This window comes from Leptinotarsa decemlineata, unplaced genomic scaffold, assembly GCF_025532065.1.
Source record: "Leptinotarsa decemlineata unplaced genomic scaffold, Ldec_3_MD MMD2_tig00026358_RagTag_RagTag, whole genome shotgun sequence".
NCBI classification, from domain to species: domain Eukaryota; kingdom Metazoa; phylum Arthropoda; class Insecta; order Coleoptera; family Chrysomelidae; genus Leptinotarsa; species Leptinotarsa decemlineata.
In genome coordinates this window covers 6,658,269-6,682,419 of record NW_027412703.1, presented here as the reverse complement: position 1 = coordinate 6,682,419, position 24,151 = coordinate 6,658,269, and the positions used below count along the sequence as shown (strand labels likewise).

Sequence of the window (24,151 nt, the reverse complement as noted above, 5' to 3'; positions counted from 1 at the left end):
AATTTGTGGTGAAAACACATTGCATCGACAAGTGGCTGATATTTTTAACGCAAGACATCCTGGTAGACATGTACAGCAATCCACTGTAAGTAGGATTTTAAAAAAATTTAAACTGACTGGTTCAGTTGAAAATACTTTTAAAAAACGTCATAATCCATCACGCAATAATGATGAGGTTCAGTTGGCTGTCTGCCTGGATGTTATCGAACAGGGAAAATCAAGTATTACCAATATTGTAGATAGAACTGGCGTTAAAAGAGGAAGTGTAAGAGCAATTTTACATAAAAATAAATTCAAACCCTACAAACACAAATTTATAAATACCTTAAAGGAAAGAGATTTCGATGTTCGACTAGATTTCTCTTTCTGGTACCAAGGAGAAGTAGAATTAAACAGAAAATTTCCTTACAAAATCCTATGGACCGACGAAGCTACCTTCACATCGAACGGCGTAGTCAGTTCCCAGAATTGTAGGTGGTGGGCTCAGGAAAATCCTCATTTTGTGATAGAATGTCGGGACCAATATTCATTTAAAACAAATGTGTGGTGCGGTGTTTTAAATAATCAGGTAATGGGACCATTCTTTTTTAGACACTTCTTAACTTCTCAGGATTATTTGCAATTTCTAAATACTGAGATCAGTGATATAGTGGACAATATGCCGGTTGAAATAAGACACAGTCTGTGGTATCAATGTGACGGGGCTCCTATTCATAGTTCAAGACAAGTCAAAGAGAAACTATTAGAAATGTTTAGGGGCAAAGTTATTGGGCGAAATATGGAGCAAATATGGCCGCCTAGGTCGCCAGATTTAACCCCACTAGATTTTTTCTTGTGGGGTTACTTAAAACAAATCGTTTATAAACAAAGACCTTTTCGTGACGTGAATCACCTAGAAACTGTTATTAGAAACTCTATTTTAAACATAAACCCTGTGAGTATCAGCAACTCAATAAAAGATGTATCAAGAAGGACAATTATCTGAAATGTAGTGTATTTAAAGTCGTGAGTCTTTTTTTCGTTTTTTTTTTGCTATTAGGTATAGGTATATGTTTATTTTCAGTTCCTTTTAATTAAGATTAAATTCCACTGTATTTTTTGTTAAAAAAAACAATAAACACTCTAAGATATTGTTTCCTAATGTTCCGTTTTGTTCTAATTCATATTGTGAGGCCATTTGCTCATTAAAAAACTCAAGTACTGTATAGTTTGGAAAGCCCCGTTGAAACTAGATGAACTTTGCATCAGGTTTGACAACTTTTATTTTTCAAAATTTGTTTTTAACATCAAAGAGGCTCTTAAAATATTATTATATTACAAAAAAAGAAATTCGGTGACGAGTTTAGTTAAAATAAATGATTTAGTACAGGTGTGCTTAAATTTTGATAAGTAGAAAAAGCAGAAATGCGGAAAAATAGTGAAAATATAAAATACTTATTATGGGTTTGAAACTTGGTGTGTGGGTATAAAATTACAAAAGAAAATGTAATTTTCCTTTGATATTTTTGGATATTTTGAAGAATAATGTCATTTTTCGATGTTTCTTTTTTTAAATGTCAATTTTGACAGGTTAAGGAAATCACGTGACCTATTTTGTAGACGCCATTTGACATCATTTCTTAAGCAAAATCTACTGCCAAAATCAAATTTCACATAAAACAATAAATAAAAAAGTTTCCCATTTGATGCGGACTTTATCGGTGACACTGTAGATTGAATCAAATCCTTCAGTAAAATATGATGACAGATCCACTACCCACCATGTTTCCGTTAAGACAATTATGTCGAAACTGATTGCGAGCTTATCTAATTTAATCGGAAATTGACCTAATTTCTGCGAAAATTTCGTATATTCATGTGAAATATCAGAAAATAATACTTTATTGAGTTTCGTGCTATCCTCAACCAATAATGACCTCACAGATTCAACGCAAAAAATTTCAAATTCGGATCCAATAATTATTCTAATTTGAAATACTAACGAAACTTTTGTTTGAAGGTGATTGACAATGTTTCGTGATGAATTTCACGGGTTCGGACTTCCATTGTCTACTATATAAAATGATTTGAAATCCCTGAAACAAGTAAAAAAAGGAATAATTAAAAAGAATAGTTGAAAATAACAATTATATTAAGCAACAATAAACCTGAAATGAAATGATAGTGAAATAACCTACAAGTGTAAATATAATAATTGAATAAATAAAAATTGAAAGAATGCAAAAAAAGAAAATAATAAAAATAAAAAGTGTAGAGATTCCAAGTCACGTTAGTTCACGACGTTTCGATTGTTGGTATCTACAATCGTCTTCGGGTGATGACTGGACTTGTTTCAGGGATTTCAAATCAATTTATATAGTAGACAATGGAAGTCCGAACCAGTGAAATTCACTAACGAAACTTGTTGAATTAGAAGAAAATGATTCCTGAAATTAGTAAAGGTGAATACAAAAATGTTTTTTCAAATACCTAGAAAAGTTAAGTGAAAAGTTATATATTTATTTATGAACTTTTACTGTTATGCCTTGTATCTCTTTTGGCTAGAGGTACCTCCGATTGGCCTCCGGTTTGGTTTTTTGATGCGTCTCGTTCTTCCTTTGTTTTTTCTTTACGGTAACTTCCTTTTGTTTGGGGAGATCTCCCGGATTGTCATCGGAATATGAATCCACATGTTTCTAGAAATGACAAATGGTTATTGCAGTCAAGCTGCTGGAAAATAATTCAATAAAATCGAAGAAAAGAAATAGATGAGTACTATTCCAATCACTCACAATTTGATTTCAATTGCCACCGGTAGACAGCAGTTTCAGCATTATCAGTACCGGGCAGGTGAGTAAGCCGAGGGTATTTACGAATGAATATATTGTGATTTCGGAAGATATAAATTAAACAATTTATTAATAACAATGTAATGAAATTATAAAACAACAATAAAAATTAATTGGCGCTCCGGGGCGACTTCAGTGATTCCACTGGCACATTTGCTTTTTTAGCTGCAGGAAAACCCGGAAAAACCTGCAGCACCACATCATCTGAAGATCTGCCAATGTCCTCTCTCTCATAAAACAAAATGTAGGGTGTCTCCAGAGGCTTCAATAGATTCAATACATTGCCAGAGCACTTCGTGACACGACTATCGTCAAAATTCAACGCCACAGTGAACAATGACTGCATGAATATTATAATAGTAGTATGCTAGATTGAAGTGTTCATTATTTAATAATAAGCTTTGCACGGACTGGTTTTTAGTCATATTAGGAAACGCTAGTTGAAGTTCCAGAAATTCACATTCGTTTTTGCTACCTGAACATTTACTACAAAGTAAACAAGTGAGAATTTTTTCAGCAAAAGATTTACAAACACAAGACAAGATAGACTGTACGGAATCATTCAATCCAGAGCAGTCAGGAGTATTGATTCTGCTATTGTTTTGCTCACGAAGAGTATTCAAGAAGAACCCCAAGAATTCGGAACAATCCTCTTGTCCTAACGAGTATCTAGTGGACTTCAAAGACTCCATGAAATCGGTTGGAGGGAAAGATGATGCATTCTTACGAAACTGCAGCTACTTAGAAAGTGCTATTATAGTTACCAAGAGTTTATAAATGATAATTTGATAGACACAAATTTTACATGACTGTTAAGTTTCTAAATGGTAAACGATATTGATTGTCTGACGCTCCAATTCATATGTCATCATTAAAACCTCGTTCTTGAAACTCTTCGTCATGAACAACACTTGTAAAATGATATTCATGTAGCAAGTGTTTCCTAAATTATCTAATCCAATTTTCTCATCAAGGTTTTCAGGACAACTCTCTACTGATTCGTAAGGAAGAACATGTTTCACATAATCTGCATAAGAACCATTTCTCAAGCTGCGATCAATCCTTCCAAGTGATGAAGGGTTTCTTAGAGGGATCAATTCGGCTCTTGCTTCATGAAGCTCTTCTACTGAAAGGAAACCAGAACCACGAGGACTGCAAGTCATATTTGGGGGAAGATAGGAGGAAGGTGAAATGGAAGTGAAATGGGACAACATTTATCTTCTAATTGAAAAATATACTTCTGCGCCAAAAAACTGATAATATTTCGTACTTTCAGATTTTGCAATTTCTGAATCGTGTTATAGGTGTTCGTTAAATAATTTATAATTTGGTTCAGTTCAGAACTAGGTATCATCAAGTTATTCAAAGGGGAAACAAAATCGGAAAGTGGCCGAAAGATAGGTTGAGAAATTCGATCTGTAATCGATTAGTGTTTTAAATGCCGTAAAAATATCTAAGGCACTGTTCACATTTACCTCTGTGAGTACTGAATTTGAGTCTGTCTCTATAACTTTTGAACTTAGCCCTAGAAAATTTGCCTCTGTTAAAAAAAATAATCTGTTTAAAATCTGTTTTTCCATTACAGAGCTATCGCACCCCTACGAACAACAACCCTCAGAAGTCGAAACATTGTGCGAGCTGAGGATTTACGAGGTCTTGCCTTTTAACGTGTTATTCCTAACACGTGTGATTCCTAATCTAAAGATTAGATCACCACGAGATAACGAGTAAACATTAAAATGTTTTCTCAATGCCTATGAATGTCAAAAAAAGAACAAACAGTACATGTATGTTATCATTTCTATGGATTTTTATATCCATTTTTATATTGTAGCCCTCGATAAATCTTATAAACGTAACTTCGAGCTCGGGTACCGTTTTTATTACACCAGACCGGGTTTTCGAAAAACATATATTGTTCAGTAAACCATTCGCAGAGATCTAAAAATATCAAAGGAATGGAAAATTTAACTCAGAATTGGTTAACCAATCAGCAATTTTTTAATTTTTTTCATGGCACCTTGTAGAGATCGCCTTGAATAGTGAGACTTGTCAACAATACTGTAGTATAGATCACTTGATTAATTGACATTTTTAATTTTTTTTCAGAGATCATGGATAGAAGCAATTCATCTTCGATTCAAGATGTCATCCAGGATGAAAATCTTCATTATACTCACATTAGTTCTGGATTATCAAAACTATCTCCAATCAGCCAAGCTCCTTTACATGGAGAAGTGATTACTCGATCACACAGTAATAACACAAGCCAGAACAATGAATGTTCTAAGTCAGTGGTCAGCGAATCGTCTAATTTTTTCACATATTCCAATACTGGCCTAGTTAATTTACCAAACGAATATAAACCAGAGTTGGCCCTGGAAACTCTTGAAAGAAATTATAATTTTTTCTCGAAAACATTTCCATATATAACTTCAAAAACAACCGAAGGTGTTTGTTTAAATAATGAAGTTCAAGAAAATCTCAGTGATGATATTACTCAGCATTCATTCTTAGAATACAGGACATCGAGAAATGAGAAATTTCATATTGTTTCAAGTTGTCAACACTCTAGTCATAACAAAACTGTGAGCAATGGATTTGGCAAAGCAACTCTTCATAATTTTGCTGAAATAATAACATTAAAAAGAATTAGAGAAATGAAAGTATTAGGTTGTCTTATCATTGAAATATTCATGGCAAAACAACTAAGGGTATTAGGAGCAAATATTTTCAACTTCAACCTTGACAAACGCGTTGAAAATTGTTTGGCAGTTATTGAGAGTTTTACCCTTCCACCTTGCATTTCCCACATTGTCAATTTGCTTTTACAACCTAATATATTGAACTCAAAGAAATACATATATCCAGTGATCACTGATATAGGATTACCCCCACCTAGAGCTAACCTACTCTTAGATCCTCTTTTACATTGTGTCATTCCTTTTTCAAAACATTTTTCATTGTTGTATAAAATACTCAACAATCTGAAAAACTTCAAAAATGTATCGATGGAATTAAATATTTTCTATTATTATGATTGCAATGGGCAAATGTGTTCTGAATACGAGCCTTTAGAAAAATCAAAAATTTGTATATCTCAAAGTCTTGCGGAATGTGAAATAAAATCTTCTATCAAAAATTTAGAAAACTTATTCAACGAAATAAATTCAAAAACTGACGTTGAGGTTATCAGTATTCTCGTACCACATATTATTGATTTAATGGAAGATTCTTCAACTTCGGTATTAGCTGCTTGGTATTTATTTGAACCTCTTTCCAGTGTATTAGGTCCAAACAAATCATCTCAATATTTTCTTGGCCCACTCTTGAAACTTTATGAAAATGATCCAAATGCTGTTTACTTTCAGAATGGAGTAAAAATAGCTAAAATTTATCATCATAGTTTTCTACTTAGTTTGATGGTTCGACTTGGTTTGAAGTGTTTTCTAGAAAATTTTATAGTCCCGCTAGTTGAAGCTGTTGGAGGTTATAAAGACTGTGAACTTGTTGAATTTCTTTTACATAATCATTCCGAAAAAAAAATCATTAAAGCTTTTGATCTCAAAAGGGTGGATTCAGAACAAATGGATATTTTAGATAGTGATGATTCAACATCGAGCGATAAGCAAGAAATATTATCCGGAAGATTACAGGAAAGTTCTTCGAATGAAGAAATATTTGAATTTGAAGATGAAAAAATTATAGACCAGGAGAAGTTTTCTCCAGAACATTTGCAGTCAAATGTAGCATCCAAATTTTCTTTCAATAATTTCAATATAGAAGAGGATTTGGGAGATTTTAAAAATTTGGAAAAAGCAAATTCCCAATCTGGTGAATTTTTTGTTTCGCGTTCTCACTTGAAACCGCCCAAGTCTCCAAGATATTGCAGTAATATGTTTTTACGCAGCCAGAGCGATGACACAATTAACGTAGATTTCTCAAACTCTGAATCTGAAAAAGATGTAGAAAACCCTGGGAATAAAGTATCTGAAATGAGTGCAGACAGTGTGATTTGGTTATCCCATCGACTTGGACCTCTGTTAACAGCTAAATATTTATCAAAAAACTTGCTGAAAATATTGGCTCTGTGTTATATGGGAGAGGACAATTTAGCGAGCCGTATACCTGCAGATTTAACAAAGTTTGAGAATTCAATAGCCTCCAGTTATGTTGTAGGTGATATTGCTGCCGTTAAAATTGTCAGTTGCCTCACCAGTATTTCAGGTAAGATATGCCACACTTATTCATCTAAATTCATAAATGTTTTGCATATAGTAATCCATTTATGAAGAGTAGTGAAACTTCTCATATACTCACACAGATAAACTTATATAGACACATACAGGGCTTTCCAACGAAGAGTTTCCACCCTGAACATTTTCGAAACGGATAAAAACTCAAAAAATCATGTAAATCAGTGACTAAATGTTTTCCTCCCATGTGATTTCGTGACTCCACTAACCGCTCGCCAACAGCTCCACCTCCAAGTTTCTTAAATGACATATCATGTGTGATACATCATTTGAAAGTTCTTATCAAGTGAAATATCATTCCAAAGTTTTTGATTATTCCAAGTGCACACATTAAAACGGCCATGTTAAGTTTCATTGATGGTGAACCTCGAATTTTTCTGAAACAGACAAAAAGTAATTTCCATTGAAACGTGATCTGGACACTACCACTAAAAATATGATTTGCAGTGTTCTTGTCCTTTCGTATACCAATCATACTGACATCAAACGAAGGGCGCGCAAGACTGCAAAAAATACAAAAGTAGTTGAGACTCATTTTTCACTATGCTTGCCTTTTCAACAAAATCTGGACTACTGGACCAAAATAGCTTGCCTCAAAAATAGTTCGAAAGGAGGACATCCATAACAGATCAATAGAGGAACATAAATGGCAGATTAACTATTCTGGTTCATCGTACTTGAGTTTTTGAGGCAACTATTGGACAATTCATCACAGTTATAATCATTTAAAATGATCACTCTTACAAGAAATCTATTAGTTTTTGTAATTAGTTGCGCAAGGATTTTGTTGATTTCCATATAACATGAAAAATGTACAATTTATGAGTTGAATTGAACCTATTTCCTTCTCACTTACGGATCTTCGATTTATACAATCTACTATAACGATCACTATATTTTATGATCCCATGTGCAGGATTTTTGGAAATTTTCCAAAATAACTTGAAAATTTGGAAACGTCAAGTAACTATCAAGAAGAAATTTATTCACGTTCATCGTCGAATCGATAACATTTCTTTATCTTTAATCTTGAAATCTCATTTGTTCATCAATTCCACTAATAACCATCCGAAGGTATTAGAAAAGACTGACACTTAAATTGTTCAACAAAAATGTTTTATGTGCTCTGTGTATCCAAGGTACTAAAGGTATAATATATTAACACTTGACAAAGTTCGTAATATTTTATGCTCAATTTGTCCTATCTCTTGAGGTTGAACGAAAAAAACTTATACCACTTTCACAGTTTTTTCATAATCATAATCTTTATATATGTTCAAATTTTCTTACACTCCACCTTCAAGTACTCTTTTCCTGAAATCATTGAAGTAGGACGTGTCTATTCATCCATACTTATATCTTTCAACTTTTACCAGCCTTCATTTTTATTTTATGAAATTGATGTAAGCCTCAAAAAATTATTGGATAAAACTGTAACAACAAATTGATCAATACCTTCGAAAAAATCGTTTGACATGGATACCTGAATCAAGCTGTAACCGAAAAATGTATGTTTCTATTACAGCTTTCTCACACCAACATTCAAAGATTTTTCTTCTACTATGTACGTTCAAAGCCTCCATAATTTCAGTAAAAGGGAATATTTTGATTGTGACAACCAATATTTACTCTCTGCCACTTTATCAAAATTCCCACATTTGTGTGTGCGTATCTGTGGTCATGTGTCTGCGTGTGCGTCTGCGCGCATGTGTTTGCGTGTGCTTCTGCGCGCATGTTTGAAAGGTCCGCGTCTCGTCTCTGTCAACCGTCCATTCTTTGTGAATTGGGCCTTATACTTTCAGAGCCCACTCCCGCCATACAGTCGACTAATCAGAAGCTACCGCGCTTACGGCGGGAAATTCTAATCAGTATATGAGCAGACTTGTTCCGAGCGCAAAATCCCATGTATTTTCTTATTTAGCTAAACTTTTTGCAATTTTTATGACATCCGATCGGAACCTGGTGAAACACCCAACTCGACGTAGGTGTGTTTGGAAGTGGGAGTGGGAGAGAGAAATGTGTGACGTAATCGATGCAGAGAAGGAAGGAATGAGTATCGGAGATATTCAAAGAGTGTAGCCCCCCCTTGAGACTCTGCCTTACCCTTCGGGCCCCCTTGTCGCGCACCAGTCACGTGGTCATCGGCAGCTGAGTGAAATTAAATTAAAAAAAACTTTCGGTATGAAAATACAACCCAGGTCGTCGGCGTGGTAGACGTAGCCTCAACACTAACAATTATAGGGTTATGAATCGTTGCCGGGTTCAAAATTAAGCATGAAGGGTTAGGAATACGACTCGATGAAAATTGTATGGTAATGAGATGACGAGCACTAGGAGGATCTTACGTTTCAACGTGCATTCCAATATGTCAGAAGGATACTGAGTCGTATCTTTGTTAACCAGATTATCATCATCAGGAGAAGGAGAAGATGACACCCATATGTGTCGAGGAGTTACGTGTTGTGGAGTTAACGTTCGAAAATGGAGCAATAGAGAAAGCGAAGTATTCGGCAATGAAATTTCAAAATACGTTTTGCATGCGTTTCGACCGTTTTTCGTGCGTTTCAGCCGTTCGGCGTGCGTTTATTCGTTATCGTTTCATTGTCATTGTCGTTTTTTCGTGTTTCTGTATGACAGTCATCTATCATTTAACGCGTTTTGATTATCAAGTCAGCATCATCAGGAGATGACTAAAGTCCATTCGTTGTCGTATGAAAGTTCATTTTGCGAATTTTCGGACTCCTGAACGGAACCTTGTGGAACACAGCCTAAAATATGATATAGAGTGGTGTCGGTCAGCCAATAAGAATGGAGGTAACAAATATCGGTTGGTTGATTGTGGAAGATGAAATTGAACTAGAGAATGAATAATAATATTGATAAAACATAAAAACGTTGAAGGTGATCATCGGCGTGGGAGGTGGTGGCTGAAACGGTCATTTTGGTCACTTTTACCGCAGCGAAAAAACACATTTTTCCAGAAATTCATATGATTCACAATGTAACGTGTCACGAAAAATGGTGTTGAAATGATCGCATCTTCATCTCATTACGTGTTAGTTTGAATAAATAATCATCCACAAATGTTGGAATATTTATTTTTGTCGAAAAATTGGAATTGAATTGATCGAAAACAAAAAACCTTTTCTGTAAAGAACAGATATTTTTCACTCAGGATATTGAGGAAAATAGGAAATCAGTATTTGGTTGAATCATGATGATTCGTAACCACCACGTGAAGGAGCAATATTTTTCCTCTCGAATAGATGAAAATTGCTTGTAGACTGTAATTAGCGTCATGTTAGTTATGAGCGAGAGTTAGTAGAATCGGAAAGGGGATGTTTTTGGAGGTTTCTAACGCAGGAAGGAATTATTCATATATTCAAAAAACAATATACTAGAAATTATTTATTGATATCTAATCATTCCAATAATATATTCACACAGGGTCGAAGCGAAAAGAAATACCAGGGGGGGAGGGAATCCAAATTTTCCCAACCCCACCAGCAAAATTTCCCAACTTTCGAAAAATTGAAAGCCGAGGGATTAGTTACTATTATAATATATTAATTTTCTTACTTAGCTATCCAAAGATTGGCAGAATGCTTATGCCCGTTAGGGTATGCACAAACAAAAATAAATTTTGGTAATTATAAAAATAATAATGGGAATTATTCTACTTTGGACCAAGGTCTTTGGTCTTCCACCATATCCACCATATATAGGAATATTCAATACAAATGAAAGGAAACAACACTTAAATAATATTGTGCTTATTGTTTTCTACTATTATTTTTCATATTTTCACGGCCTGAAATTTCCCAACTTTTCAAAGTCGAAAAAACAGAGAAAAGTTGGAAATTTTGTGAAATATCTTCACGGCCCAAAATTTCCCAACTTTTTTCAAACTCTTTCCCAAGTCAAAAAAGCAGGAGGGGAGGCTCGCCCCCCCTGCTTTTTCGACTTGTTTTTTCTGTTTTTGGCAACCAAGTGTTGCCCATCTTTGCACTTGGCTACACCGCGCTGATGAGGCCAATAGCCAGAAACACGTGTCCGAGGTTTGCCAATAATTTTTCTTGAGTGCTGTTCCGAATAATCCTTTTCATTTTGAATTAAATCATAGACATTCGATAACACCTCCTTTTATATATATATATATATATATATATATATATATATATATATATATATATATATATATATATATATATATATATATATATACAGATGGAGATTTTATCGAGTGTGTATGATACAAATCAAGAATGAAATAATTCGTGGACACAACACTCAATAAAAAAAGGGGGGCAAACCGCAGACACGTGTTTCTGGCTATTGGCCTTATCAGCGCGGTGCATTCAAGTGTAAAGATGAGCAACACTTGTTTGCCGAAAGCAGGAAACAACACATACGCACGGAGTCAACAACAGAAGCCAACCGCACATTTGTGGTTCCAGTAAGAAGACCTAGAATTAATAGCTATAGCTGCCTACGTGGTCATGTTAGATGTAGCCTAGGAATTCTAGGTCTTCCAACTGGAACCACAAATGTGCGGTTGGCTTCTGTTGTTGACTCCGTGCGTATGTGTTGTTTCCTGCTTTCGGCAAACAAGTGTTGCTCATCTTTACACTTGGCTGCACCGCGCTGATGAGGCCAATAGCCAGAAACACGTGTCTGCGGTTTGCCCCCCCTTTTTTTATTGAGTGTTGTGCCACGAATTATTTCATTCTTGATTTATATATATATATATATATATATATATATATATATATATATATATATATATATATATATATATATATATATCAATAGTAATTTTTTTTCAGGGCTGTATGGAGAACATTTTATATTATCTCAATACATACCACACATGGCAGACATAATACATCTTTGTAAGAAGAGAATAACTCCAAATTTGGAGGGAGCTTTAATATCATGTTTATCACTGTTGAAACAAGTTATTCCCTTCTACTCCGATAGGACGTTAATGGACCAACTGCAGGTAATTTCTTAAAAAATGTTCTTGAAATTTGAAAAAGTTAGTAGTTCATATGTGAGTAGTTAATTCATACCGATCCGGAAAGTGTTTGTCGCATATATACCCCCACCTTACTCACTTCATATAAAAAAGAAATTACCAGCTAGAATTTCAGTTTCTAAGTTTCAGTCTATAAGTCATAATGTATCATTGTAGTGGATGTGATAGAAGTTTCACTCGGGGAGATAACTTACGTTGTCCTCAGGCACAATCTTGTAGCCCAAGTTAGATCTTGTGCCTCCATCTCCGAGTGAGCAGTTGTGTTGCTGTTGTGATAAAATGATACCCGTGAATCGAATGTATTCTCACCTTAAGACAATGGAGTATATAACTTCTGCATGCACTGAGTTGTCTGATGACGTCAAACTTATCAATAGCGCATTCAAGTACAGTTGTAAGTGAAACACATCATCAGTAAACTGAAGCAGGGGATTATTGATTTGAGATAATGATACTGTAGTGAAACTTAAAAAAGTGTACTTTATGTTCAACTAGGTTTACAAAAAATAGGTAGAGAGATAGTGATAAATGAGATAATTATAGCCGATTCAGTTTATGAAATAATGTGAATTTAACAGAGCTAAAAAAAGGCAATACATCAATATTTTTGTTTAAAATACCGCTTTTCATGCACCTTAGAGCCTCCAACACTTTAAAGTCATGTACCAAATGAAATTCCTTCAAAAATATCTACGCGTTTCCAGATTTGCTATAATTTTCGTCAAGGTGAAAAACCTGAAAGTTATTTTCGTGTCTTCCAAAACTCATACGTAAATCTATAGCCAAGAGACTTGAATTTTTCAATTCCTGTTCTGTTCAATTTGAATATCGCCTAGATCATCCAATGCGCGGTATCTTTTATTCCGTCACAGTACGGACGCATAAAGCTATGAAAGTGAACATGGAAGTTTTTGCAAACATAGGAATTATCTGATGTGAAAGACTTATCTCACGATCTAGAAGCGGTGTACGATGATTTTGTTGATATTTTATCTGCAGGAGCTATATCATTTCAAGAGCTTTTTTCAGGTATGTGATCCTTCGAAAAATATGAATACGTCTGATCTTGACATATACATTTTTATAGGGTGGACTCTTAAAAGATCATGTTCATTGAGGTTATCATCAACAAGTATAGCACACAACAAGAATCGTCATATATGAAACTTCAAAAATTTATTGAATAGAACAGGGGTCTCTAAACTACGGCCCGCGGGCCAAATCCGGCCCGCCAGTGTCATCAATCCGGCCCGCGACAGCCAATGTTTTACTGTCATCAATCTGGCCCGCGACAGCCAATTATTACCTAATTGTTGTTACTATTGCTGTGATAAGTTGAAGAAGAAAACACAGAATGATAATTACTCGGTTTTATTTACTTGCAAGGTAAAACTTAACGACAGAAATGATGACAAAGAAAACTTAACTTAAGTATCTAAGTTTAAGCATATTAACAACTAACAAATAATTGAAATGAATCACAGTAAAACAAAAACACTAATGAGATTTGTGTAATTGTGATTTTCCACCGACAATACTTTGTAGTTGTGGATCAATTTTACTTGTACCAATTATCAAAAGAGATTCAAGATGCTCATCAGTTAATTGAGATCTGTAAACATTCTTTGTGTACTTCATCTTGGAAAACGTTTTCTCATACAAGTAAGTATTACCAAAAACAGAAAACAACCCACGAGCAAATTTATGCAAATTATCAAATTGTTCCAGTGGAAGACTCTTATAAAATTCCAACAAAGATGAATTTTGATATTTGTTCTTAAGCATATCACTGCACCGTAAATCAATAATTTCCATTTGGACTTCCGGAGCCAGGGTTTCAATGACAGAATCAAAAGGATTTTGAAAAAACTTAATTTCATTCGCAATGACATCAAAATCTGAAAAACGAGTATGAAAATTTATCTTCAAAGCACTCAAAGTTTCGATTGCAAAATTGACGGGAAATTCAGTCTCTGTAGTGTAGCTGAATATTTCACATGTTTCAAAATGTGTCAAACATTTTTTACGTAATTGCGATTGAAATAGTATTATTTTCTGCCTGAAGGATTTGATATTGGTGTATAAATCAGGGAGAAGCTGATTTTCTCCTTGCAATCTCAAATTCAGTCCGTTCATATGATTTGTCAAATCGACATAGAAGGCTAACTTCCACATCCATTCGCTATTTTCTGAATCGGCAAAAGGGCGCAGCTTTTCATTTAAACAAAATTTCGATCTCTGCTCGAAGTTCAAAAAAGCGCTTAAGGACTTTTCCGCAACTAAGCCAGCGTACGGCACTATGATATGGAATCATTTTCTCCAATCTGTTGAATAAACTCGCGGAATTGTCGGTGATTCAGCCCAGTAGATCTGATGAAGTTAACAACTGATATGACTGGTTTTAGAACTTCAGACATATCCAAACATTTTCCGCACAAGGACTGTTGATGAATGATACAATGTAAGACTAATGGTTTTGAACCACCATCATTTTCTACAGCCTTTGACACAAGCGCAACCACTCCTTTATTTTTACCATACATATTTTTGCCTCCATCAGTTGTTATAGATTTCAAATTTCTCCATCGAAGGTTCTTTTTTTATTAATGGCATTTTCAACTCCCTTTAAAATATCTGCCCCAGTTGTCGTGCCGTGAATACTATCAATATCAAGAAGTTCTTCATACACTTCATAGCTTTTATCTACTCCGCGAATAAAAATCAACACCTGAGCAGTATCTGACACATCCGTTGACTCATCCAATGCTAGAGAAAACCACTCATGATGTCCATTTTTGTCAGATAGTTGAGATGATAAGAAGGTAAATAAATTTACCTTTTCGGGGCATATTTCTTTGGCTACTGCAATCAAGCATTTTTTATCATTTCTCCATCGGTGAATGGTTTGCCACGTTTTCCGATTTCAAGAGCCACACGAAAGCTGGCGCGAGTTGCAGACTCTTGTTCAGTATTCTCTTCGGTAAACAAAGATTGCTGCGATTTGAGTCCGCGTTTCAAAGCTTCAAATTTTTCCTTCCGCAAACTTCCTGTACACTTGGAGTAACTTTGAAGATGTTTTGATTCATAGTGTCGTTTAATGTTATAGTCTTTGAGAACAGCTATGGTTTCATTACAAATTAAACATAGCGCCTTATTACTGGACTCAATCACAAAATACTGAAAGTTCCCTTTTTCTTGGAACGTTCTGCATTCACTGTCGATTTTTCGCTTCTTTTCCATACTAACAAATCACACATAAAAACAAGGCAAATCAAAATACTTTTATTGACGGGTGTTACTTTATTTCACAATAGACAGTTTCGCTTCCTTCGCCTTTCCTACGCAGACTAACTCGCAGTTGCGCCGCTAGCCTTTTTATATGCAATTATTACTGCCATCTCGAGGTGATCGGAATACACTAGCTAGAACCAGAACTTTCTCGAACCAACGCGGTAATTCCAAATATTTAATTACGCCTAATGCCACCTAGCGGGTAGCTGAAAAAGATAGTACATAGTACCACTACTCGCCACTAGATGTCGTTAAGTGTCACAATACACAATAATAATTGAAATGCAAAAAAAGCGTAAGTTTGCTTAGGTCACGCACTTTGCGACTATCCTAGTCTAGAAATTGGCCCTTGGAACAAACTGAAAAAATCATTATGGCCCGAAGGCTTCAAAGTTTGGAGACCCCTGGAATAGAAGAACGAGTGTGGTGAATGTCAAGAACTAGGATCAGCATTGTTTCGCTTGGCCAGTGATGGGCATTATATCCCGCATATTCCATATTTAATTTAAGGAGCGTGTCAATATCGGGACGATTCGGCAGAAACAATCATTAGCTATTCCAAAATTTCAGGTTGATAACATTATTGAATATTGTTCTGTCAATCTATGTTTTTACATGACTCTTGAAACAAAAATAATTTTTAATAACTTTTATTTCATCTGGTAGCAAATTGAATATTTTCGGAGCCAAGACTTCTACGGAACATTGCCCAATACTTTTTTCACGGAACGGAACATTTTTATAATTCATCTTAGTTCTTGTATTATGTGTATGCGCAAGGGATTGGAGAGAAATTTTGTTTTTACTTATAGAAGTTAATATTCTTTGGCAGAATATTTGTCTGCTATCAAATATATGGTTTTCGGAATAAATTAGATCCGAGGAATACCTCACGTTTTTTTTTAATATTATTCTCAATATCCACCTTTGTATTACACTGAAACTACTAAAGTCATTTCTGCCACTCCACCCCATCCCAGGATGTCGTAGGATAGCTGAGACTGGACCAGTGCAAAATACAATATTTTGAGGTTTTTCATGTTCAAATAATTGATAACATATCTGAATTTGCTTAGCAATCCTCTAAATTCTTTCTTTACGCTGGTAATATGTAAATCCCATCTCAGGTGCCTATCTATAATGATTCCGAGATATTTCGTTTCATTTTTTCCACTATTGTATATAGTGTATAGTTATATTGTAAATAGTGTATAGTTGAAAATATTTCCAAAGGTCCTAGATTAGGTAAGCGGTTGGAGTAAATTGTGAATGGTAAGTAATAAGTTTTTTCGCTATTCAATGTTAGTGTGTTATGCTAATATAATCAAACGAATATAATCAAGAAATTTTATTTCTTCGTTAAAAAAATTGAGTTTCTCCTGTGGAACATGAATGAATACAGATAAAAATTTCAAAGCAGCCTATGATCTTTGAAAGAAATACTTTTTATTGTGTATCTAGCCTGTGTGTGTGTTTGTGTGAATTAGTTGATGTTGTGGCAGAATGAACAGATGTGGCTGCTAAGTTGTTGAATCTGTCAAAGCCCACACTTCAAATAGAGATAATTGATTTGCAAAATGTGTCTTTGCAAATGTATAAAACGGTGAATTTCACTAGTTCGGACTTCCATTGTCTATTATATAAAATGATTTGAAATCCCTGAAACAAGTAAAAAAGAATGATTAAAAAAGGATGGTTGAAAATAACAATTATATTAAGCAACAATAAACCTGAAATGCAATGATAGTGAAATAACCTACAAGTAAAAATATAATAATTGAATAAATAAAAATTAAAGGAATGCAAAAAGAAAATAATAAAAAATAAAAAGTATAGAGATTCCAAGTCACGTTAGTTCACGACGTTTCGATTGTTGGTATCTACAATCGTCTTCGGGTGATGACTGGACTGATTCCTCCGAGAGATGACTATTTTATAGGTCGTTGAAATACTTTCACTTTCTCTACTTTCCATTTTCCGCTTCACTGATTACGTGAGAGGTGACCGATTTGGCGGGAGTTGGTCATTTTTCGTTTGATGATGGGTTTCCATATGTTTCGTATATCTACGCTGGCCTGGCTGAATACGTTGTTGGACAACATGTATGCGGCTTCCTTAAATTTTCTCCTGAACCAATGTTCCTCTCTGTGCAAGATCTCAGCTTGGGACCACTCGATGTTGTGTTGATGGGTCCAAACATGGTCTGCTATTCCTGATTTGCTGGTTTCTCCTCGCTGTGTGTGCTTCTTGTGCTCGGCAATGCGAATATTCAATGGCCTCTTAGTTTCACCAATATAGGATTTTCCGCACTCACAGGGTATCCGGTAAATGCAATTCTTGGAATCGCAGTCCGCGTTTGGGGGCCTGGTTTCCGTGAGGCTGCTACGGATAGTGTTACCGGATCTGAAACAGGTTCTAATGTTGTACTTGGAACCAATTCTTCTTATCCTCTCCGATAATCCTCTGATGTAGGGAAGTGTAATCGGAGAGGATGGAAGAATTGGAATATAACATACACAACTTTTGGATTATGAACTGGTTAATAAATTTTACCACTAAACCGTCAAGTTCAGGCACCTTATTAGTAAAATTCGAAACTTCCGTTTCATTTTGACCATCTCCTTCATTCCTTATATCTGACTGACTTATTATCACACTTCGTTTCGCTCTAAAAATAGATAAGTGTTAATATTTTCAATGCCAAAGATAAGGTCGACAAGTTGGAAAAATCTGGAGTTTATAAGCTTAAGTGTCCGGAGTGTAATAGTGTTTATGTGGGACAATGCGGACAAAATTTCCAAAAACGGTATGCTGAACATGAAAGGTATTTCAGACTAGGAAAAAATGATTCGACGTTTAAAAATCATTCCTTGGCATGCAACCACAAGTTTCCGAATCTAAGCGATACGGAAATTCTGCACTATGCAAGGAAGGGTTGCAAACTCAATTATTTAGAATCCTTGGAAATTCACAAGCATAAACATTTCGGGTGCAACCTGTTAAATGACCAAATCGATTTAATTTACTCTCCGGTTTTTAAATTGGCACATGCGCATTGTGAAATGTAAATACAGGTACTCAATCAAGTACCTGAATGGTATATATTAGCGAATGTACTGAATCATTGTTAGTTTATTGTTCAAGTTTGAAAATGTCCATATAGGACGAAACTGCAGTAACGTTAGTTACAAATAAAAGTGGTAAAAAACATAGAAATTTTCATTTCTCTTTTCATCATAATAATTTTTATTTGCATTCAATTACATGGTTCAATATAAACATAAAAATATTTAAGAAAGGATGAAAAAACAAAAAAGTATATACACTTATTAAATAATAAGAACGGGAATGCAAAATGGAGTTGAAAGACAAGAAATATTGTTTTCTCCGACCATCTGAACAAATTTGTTCCTTCGCCATTTATTGCAATACTTTTCAAAATGGCGAAGGTGTACCAGACTGGTGTCAACGTTTATAGCACACATTTCATTACGTACCATGTAGAGAAGATCTCATACAGTGCTTTACAAATGAAATGAGCCGCTCTGAGGGAGTTATTTGATATTAGGATTATGAAAATACCTCAATTTTAATTTCCAAAGAAACGCATTTCTACATAAAAGTCAACCACTTGTCTGCCAGTCCCTCTTCATAATGAACGTTATGTTGAAAATGTCATAATATTTGAGTGAAACCTCATATGAAAGGCCTTTCAATTCTTCTTCCCATCCTTCAAAATTCACCTGCATAATATAAACATTACTTTTTTGAATTTTAATTTGATTTCGAAATAGAAAGAGGGAGAAATCGATAAATCATTATTGAAGCAACACTTCACTGAGAGATTTTTGCTGGACAATCTACAAAGTCATAATACAACATATATACAACAGCTCTCCCAAAGCGTTTTCATACCTTGAAAATGCAAACATATTTTCTCGACGTAGTTTTGAAAGCCGTACTATAAAAATACAAAAAAACTGGTGAACAGCAACGGATTATTCAAACATCAAAATCTTTACCAATGTAATAAATTCTTCAAAAGAATCATCAAGTTCATATGTTTCATAATCCGTTGTTTCGTAGTATATATATATATATATATATATATATATATATATATATATATATATATATATATATATATATATATATATATATATATACACGAAAATTTATAGGTATACTTACAACAAATGTTTTTATAGAATGAATGAGAAATATGACAATAAAATATTTTTCTTTCAAAAATATATTCTCTCAACATCAATATATTATGGCAGTGATGAATAGTTGAATAGTAGAATTGATTCGCTACCTGATACCTGCTACTTGATATTGGAAAATGTACGTACTCAATTAAATTTAATATAAATTGTGAACCAGATCGGAAACACGTCAGTTCTAATCGAGAGTGGTTATCGTATCAGTTGCGCGTTGTAAAGTGACATATTCTTTCAAATTTAGTTTCTGCAAATAAGGTGGTGCATTCATAGACCTGACAATGGACATTCCCAATGGAATTTATACTGGAGAACGACCAAAGTGTAAAACATGTTCGAAATCATTCGCTCATAAAGGTGCTATGAAAGTGCACGAGAGAATTCATACCGGAGAAAAACTGTTTAAATGTACATTCTGTTCAAAATCTTTCACACAATCAAATACTTTGAAAATTCACGAAAGATGCCATTCTGGAGAGAAACCTTTTCAGTGTAATACATGTTCAAAATCTTTCACCCAAGCTACTCATTTGAAGGATCATGAACGGACTCATACCACTCATACCGGAGAAAAACTGTTTAAATGTACATTCTGTTTGAAATCTTTCACTCAAGCTAGTAGTTTGAAAGTTCATGAACGGGCTCATACTGGAGAGCAACCATTTCAATGTGGAATCTGTTTAAAATCTTTTGCTCGAAAAGTCTGAAAAGTCACGAAAGGAGTCATTCTGGAGAATAGCTATTCCAGTGTGAATTCTGCCTGAAATCTTTCACCCGAAAAGACAATTTGAAAGTTCACGAAAGATGTCATTCTGGGGAAAAACCTTTCCAGTGTGAAACATGTTTGAAGTTCTTCAGTCGCCGCCAAAATTTGAAAGTTCATGAACGAACTCATACTGGAGAACAACCGTTTCAGTGTAGAATTTGTTCCAAATCTTTCATTCAAGCTATTGCTTTGAAAAATCATGAGAGGAGTCATACTGGAGAGAAGCCGTTTCAGTGTCCAATCTGTTCAAAATCTTTCACCCAGAAGCATAATCTGACTTTTCATGAAAGATGTCATACTGGAGAGAAACCTTTTCAGTGCCGTATATGTTTGAAATGTTTTACTCGAAGTGATACTCTGAAAGTACACGAACGAAATCATACTGAAGGGTCTCATTTTTTAGCTTCATGAATTTTATGTGATTTGATTATGTTTGACATTCAATAAATTATAGTCATTCAAATTTCATTTCGTTTTCTTTCGATGAGTCCCAGCTTATTGTTCAAATATACCGGGTGTCCCACATTTTATGTGACAGGCAATATCTGGTTTGTTGAAGGAGATACACAAAAATGTTTCATACAAAAGTTTTAGGAGTTCATGAGAGCTATATTTTGATATAATTTTTAAATAAACAGGGTGTTTGGTGTAGGTGTTACAGACCAAAATTCCATTTTTTAAAATAGAACGCCCTGTATATCATTACATATTCAGATGCTACGTTAAATTCTGATATCATTTCATGTTTGGTTTTTGAAATTCGGTTACGGCGTTGTTGAGTTATTGCTTAAAATGTAAAGTCTTGAGAACGACTATTATTTTTAAAAATATCTCATACAATTATTCTCTCTGCATCAGATCACATGAAAATTAGTCAAAATTTTGGGTGTTTGAAGTAATGGTTTCAATTTTGAGTTGTGGAATTCAGTCAGGAATCATTTTGAATATGAAACAATTGCGAAATTGAAAGAGGTGTATTCGAAAACAAATCTTTAATTAATAACAATGTAAATAATATAACTTGATAAATCATTTCATAAGAATGGTAGGTACCTAAAAATAAGTCATAAAAATTGTTCAAAGTGATGCCCATTAGATATTATACAGGCTTCGAAACGTCGAATCACTTCTCTCGTACAAGTCGCTCTTATAATATCAGGCGTAATATCACTGCACGCTAGTCGAATTTTCATTTTCAGATCATCCACATTCAAAGGGGGAGTAGTGAAAATAATATCTTTTAAATAACCCCATAGGAAAAAATCAAGCGGTGATAAATCTGGGGAACGAGCCGGCCACCGAATTGGACCCTTATTACCAATCCATCTATTTGGGTACGTTCTATCCAGATATTCAGTAACAACCTGTGAATTGTGAGGGGGAGCACCATCTTGTTGCCACCAAATTCCTTGTCGTTCTGTTATGGGAATATCTTCCATCAACTGGATCAAATCATCTTCTAGAAAATGTAAATATCGCAATCCATTGAGATTTTAATTGAAAAAGTAAGGTCCTATGATGCGGCCATTGAACAATCCACACCATACATTAATACCCCAAGTAGTTTGAAAATTACTTTCGCGGACCCAGTGGGGATTTTCTTGAGACTAATAGTGACTGTTATGTCGATTCACAACTCCATTATTGTGGAATCTCGATTCATCGCTCCACAAAATTTGACTGAATATGTTAGGACTTTCATGTAATATTACCTGAATACAAGCAATGAATTCAAGTCGTCGTTCAAAGTCCGTGGGTTTCAAACCTTGTACCAACTGAATTTTGAATGGGTGGTATTTATTTTCTTTCAGAATTCTCTGTACATTAGATTTACTCACACCGACTTCTTCTGCAAGAGTACGGATAGAAACATGTGGATGAATAATAATATAAGCCAACACAATGATCTCTAAATCTTCAGTTCTAACAGATCTCGTATGATGACGATGCTTTATAGTAGAAGGAAATGACCCAGTTCGCAATTTTTCTACAACTCTCGAAAAAGTCATTCGTGACGGAATGGGTCTGTCTGGAAAACGTTCTTGGTATAGACGTTGTGCTTGACGGCAGTTTTTCTGACATTCCCCAAAAATTAATAACATATCAATGCAATCACTTGGACTAAACGCGAAAGGCATGCTGGAGTTTTCGCACAAAGAACACAGTTACTGTTTTGCAAAGAATCACTGAATCGAACTGACAAGTAGATACAATTCAACAACATTTGTTACTATGGCATCAACAAGCATAAGCTACTTGATGAAATTGTGCAATATAAAGCAATTCACCCTCAAGTTAGTCACATTCTCAAGAATTTCAATATTATATTCAACTGATATCGATATCGTATCGTAGAGGTGAGAATAATGGTTTGTATTCAGTAGTAGTCTAGTTCAATTTAATAAAAGATATAGACTGGATTCGTGTAGGAGTAAATAAGTTTTTTTGAAACTTTATATTTAAGGAAAAGTGCAATAACTCAACAACGCCGTAACCGAATTTCAAAAACCAAACATGAAATGATATCAGAATTTAACGTAGCATCTGAATATGTAATGATATACAGGGCGTTCTATTTTAAAAAATGGAATTTTGGTCTGTAGCACCTACACCAAACACCCTGTATATTTGAAAATTATATCAAAATATAGCTCTCATGAACTCCTAAAACTTTTGTATGAAACATTTTTGTGTATCTCCTTCAACAAACCAGATATTGCCTGTCACATAAAATGTGGGACACCCGGTATAAAAAATATTCCTGTGTAAGATTTGTTGCGAAACCAAATTTATTGAAAATTTAGTAATGAATAGGTTTAATACTTCGTATCATTTGCTGGATGACTAGATAGAATTAAATAATGGCTTGTTACATACATACATATAGTCAGATGATTCCATTGATCACATGTCCATTTATATGAGATTGTACACTTTATCTTTTTTCATGTTCACGTTAATTCGTTTATTCTCAAGAACAGGAACACTATTACTATCATTTTAATGGGTACTAAAAAATCATGTACTTCAAATTGTAAAAATATACATAAATCATTGAATATGTAGATTTTCGTTGGTGTAGACATGACTGAAGGAGGTATTGTAAATTTTGTAAACCTGAGAATCTCCCAATGAAGTGTTTCTTGAATAATATACCTTTCACTATGAAGAGAGATTTGCATTTTTACGTAGAAATGTGTATCCTGAAAATTCTCAATATCAAATATCATTTTCGGGGGGCTCAACAATTAAAGTTTCTGCCAATATATTAAACTTTTCAAAGGAATCATCAAGGTCATATGTATCATATTACGATGTTCAACAGTGAACACTATTGGGTAATAGAACCTCACTTTTTTATTTCCTCTGTTCACCAATGCTGTTGATATCATCTTTGTAATGCATTGAGAATGATTACCCAATGTTTCACACCTGAACATTTTGAACTTTCACTGGACTCAAGTCGAGTTCCACCTCATCAGAGACACATTCGATGGTTATTTCATTATGGATGGCCATTGTCAGAGTCTATGAGACCACGAGTTCATCTGCAAATAAAATAATGATAAAAAACTTTTAAAAGAAGCTTAAGTACCCTAAAAAGATCAATATAAAATTTTGAATCACATTACCCACATTCATTTATGAATTTACAGAATTGAAATTATTATGAAAGCTAGTCGCGATGCCTATAAGAAATCTCTACATATTCAGTCAGATGAAATTTGAATAAAATTTTGAATCATCTG

General features: G+C 34.4%; 1 protein-coding gene across 2 annotated transcripts in view; it reads left to right on the top strand.

Moving 5' to 3' along the window:
• Wdr81 (WD repeat domain 81) overlaps positions 1-24,151 on the top strand; it is a 92,439-nt gene that overhangs the window by 29,804 nt on the left and 38,484 nt on the right. For both annotated transcript variants that reach the window (XM_074184622.1, XM_074184623.1), the window contains exons 4-5: positions 4,938-7,055; positions 11,911-12,086. In XM_074184622.1, the coding sequence (XP_074040723.1) occupies positions 4,938-7,055; positions 11,911-12,086 (2,294 nt within the window). The remainder of the gene's footprint in view (positions 1-4,937; positions 7,056-11,910; positions 12,087-24,151) is intronic.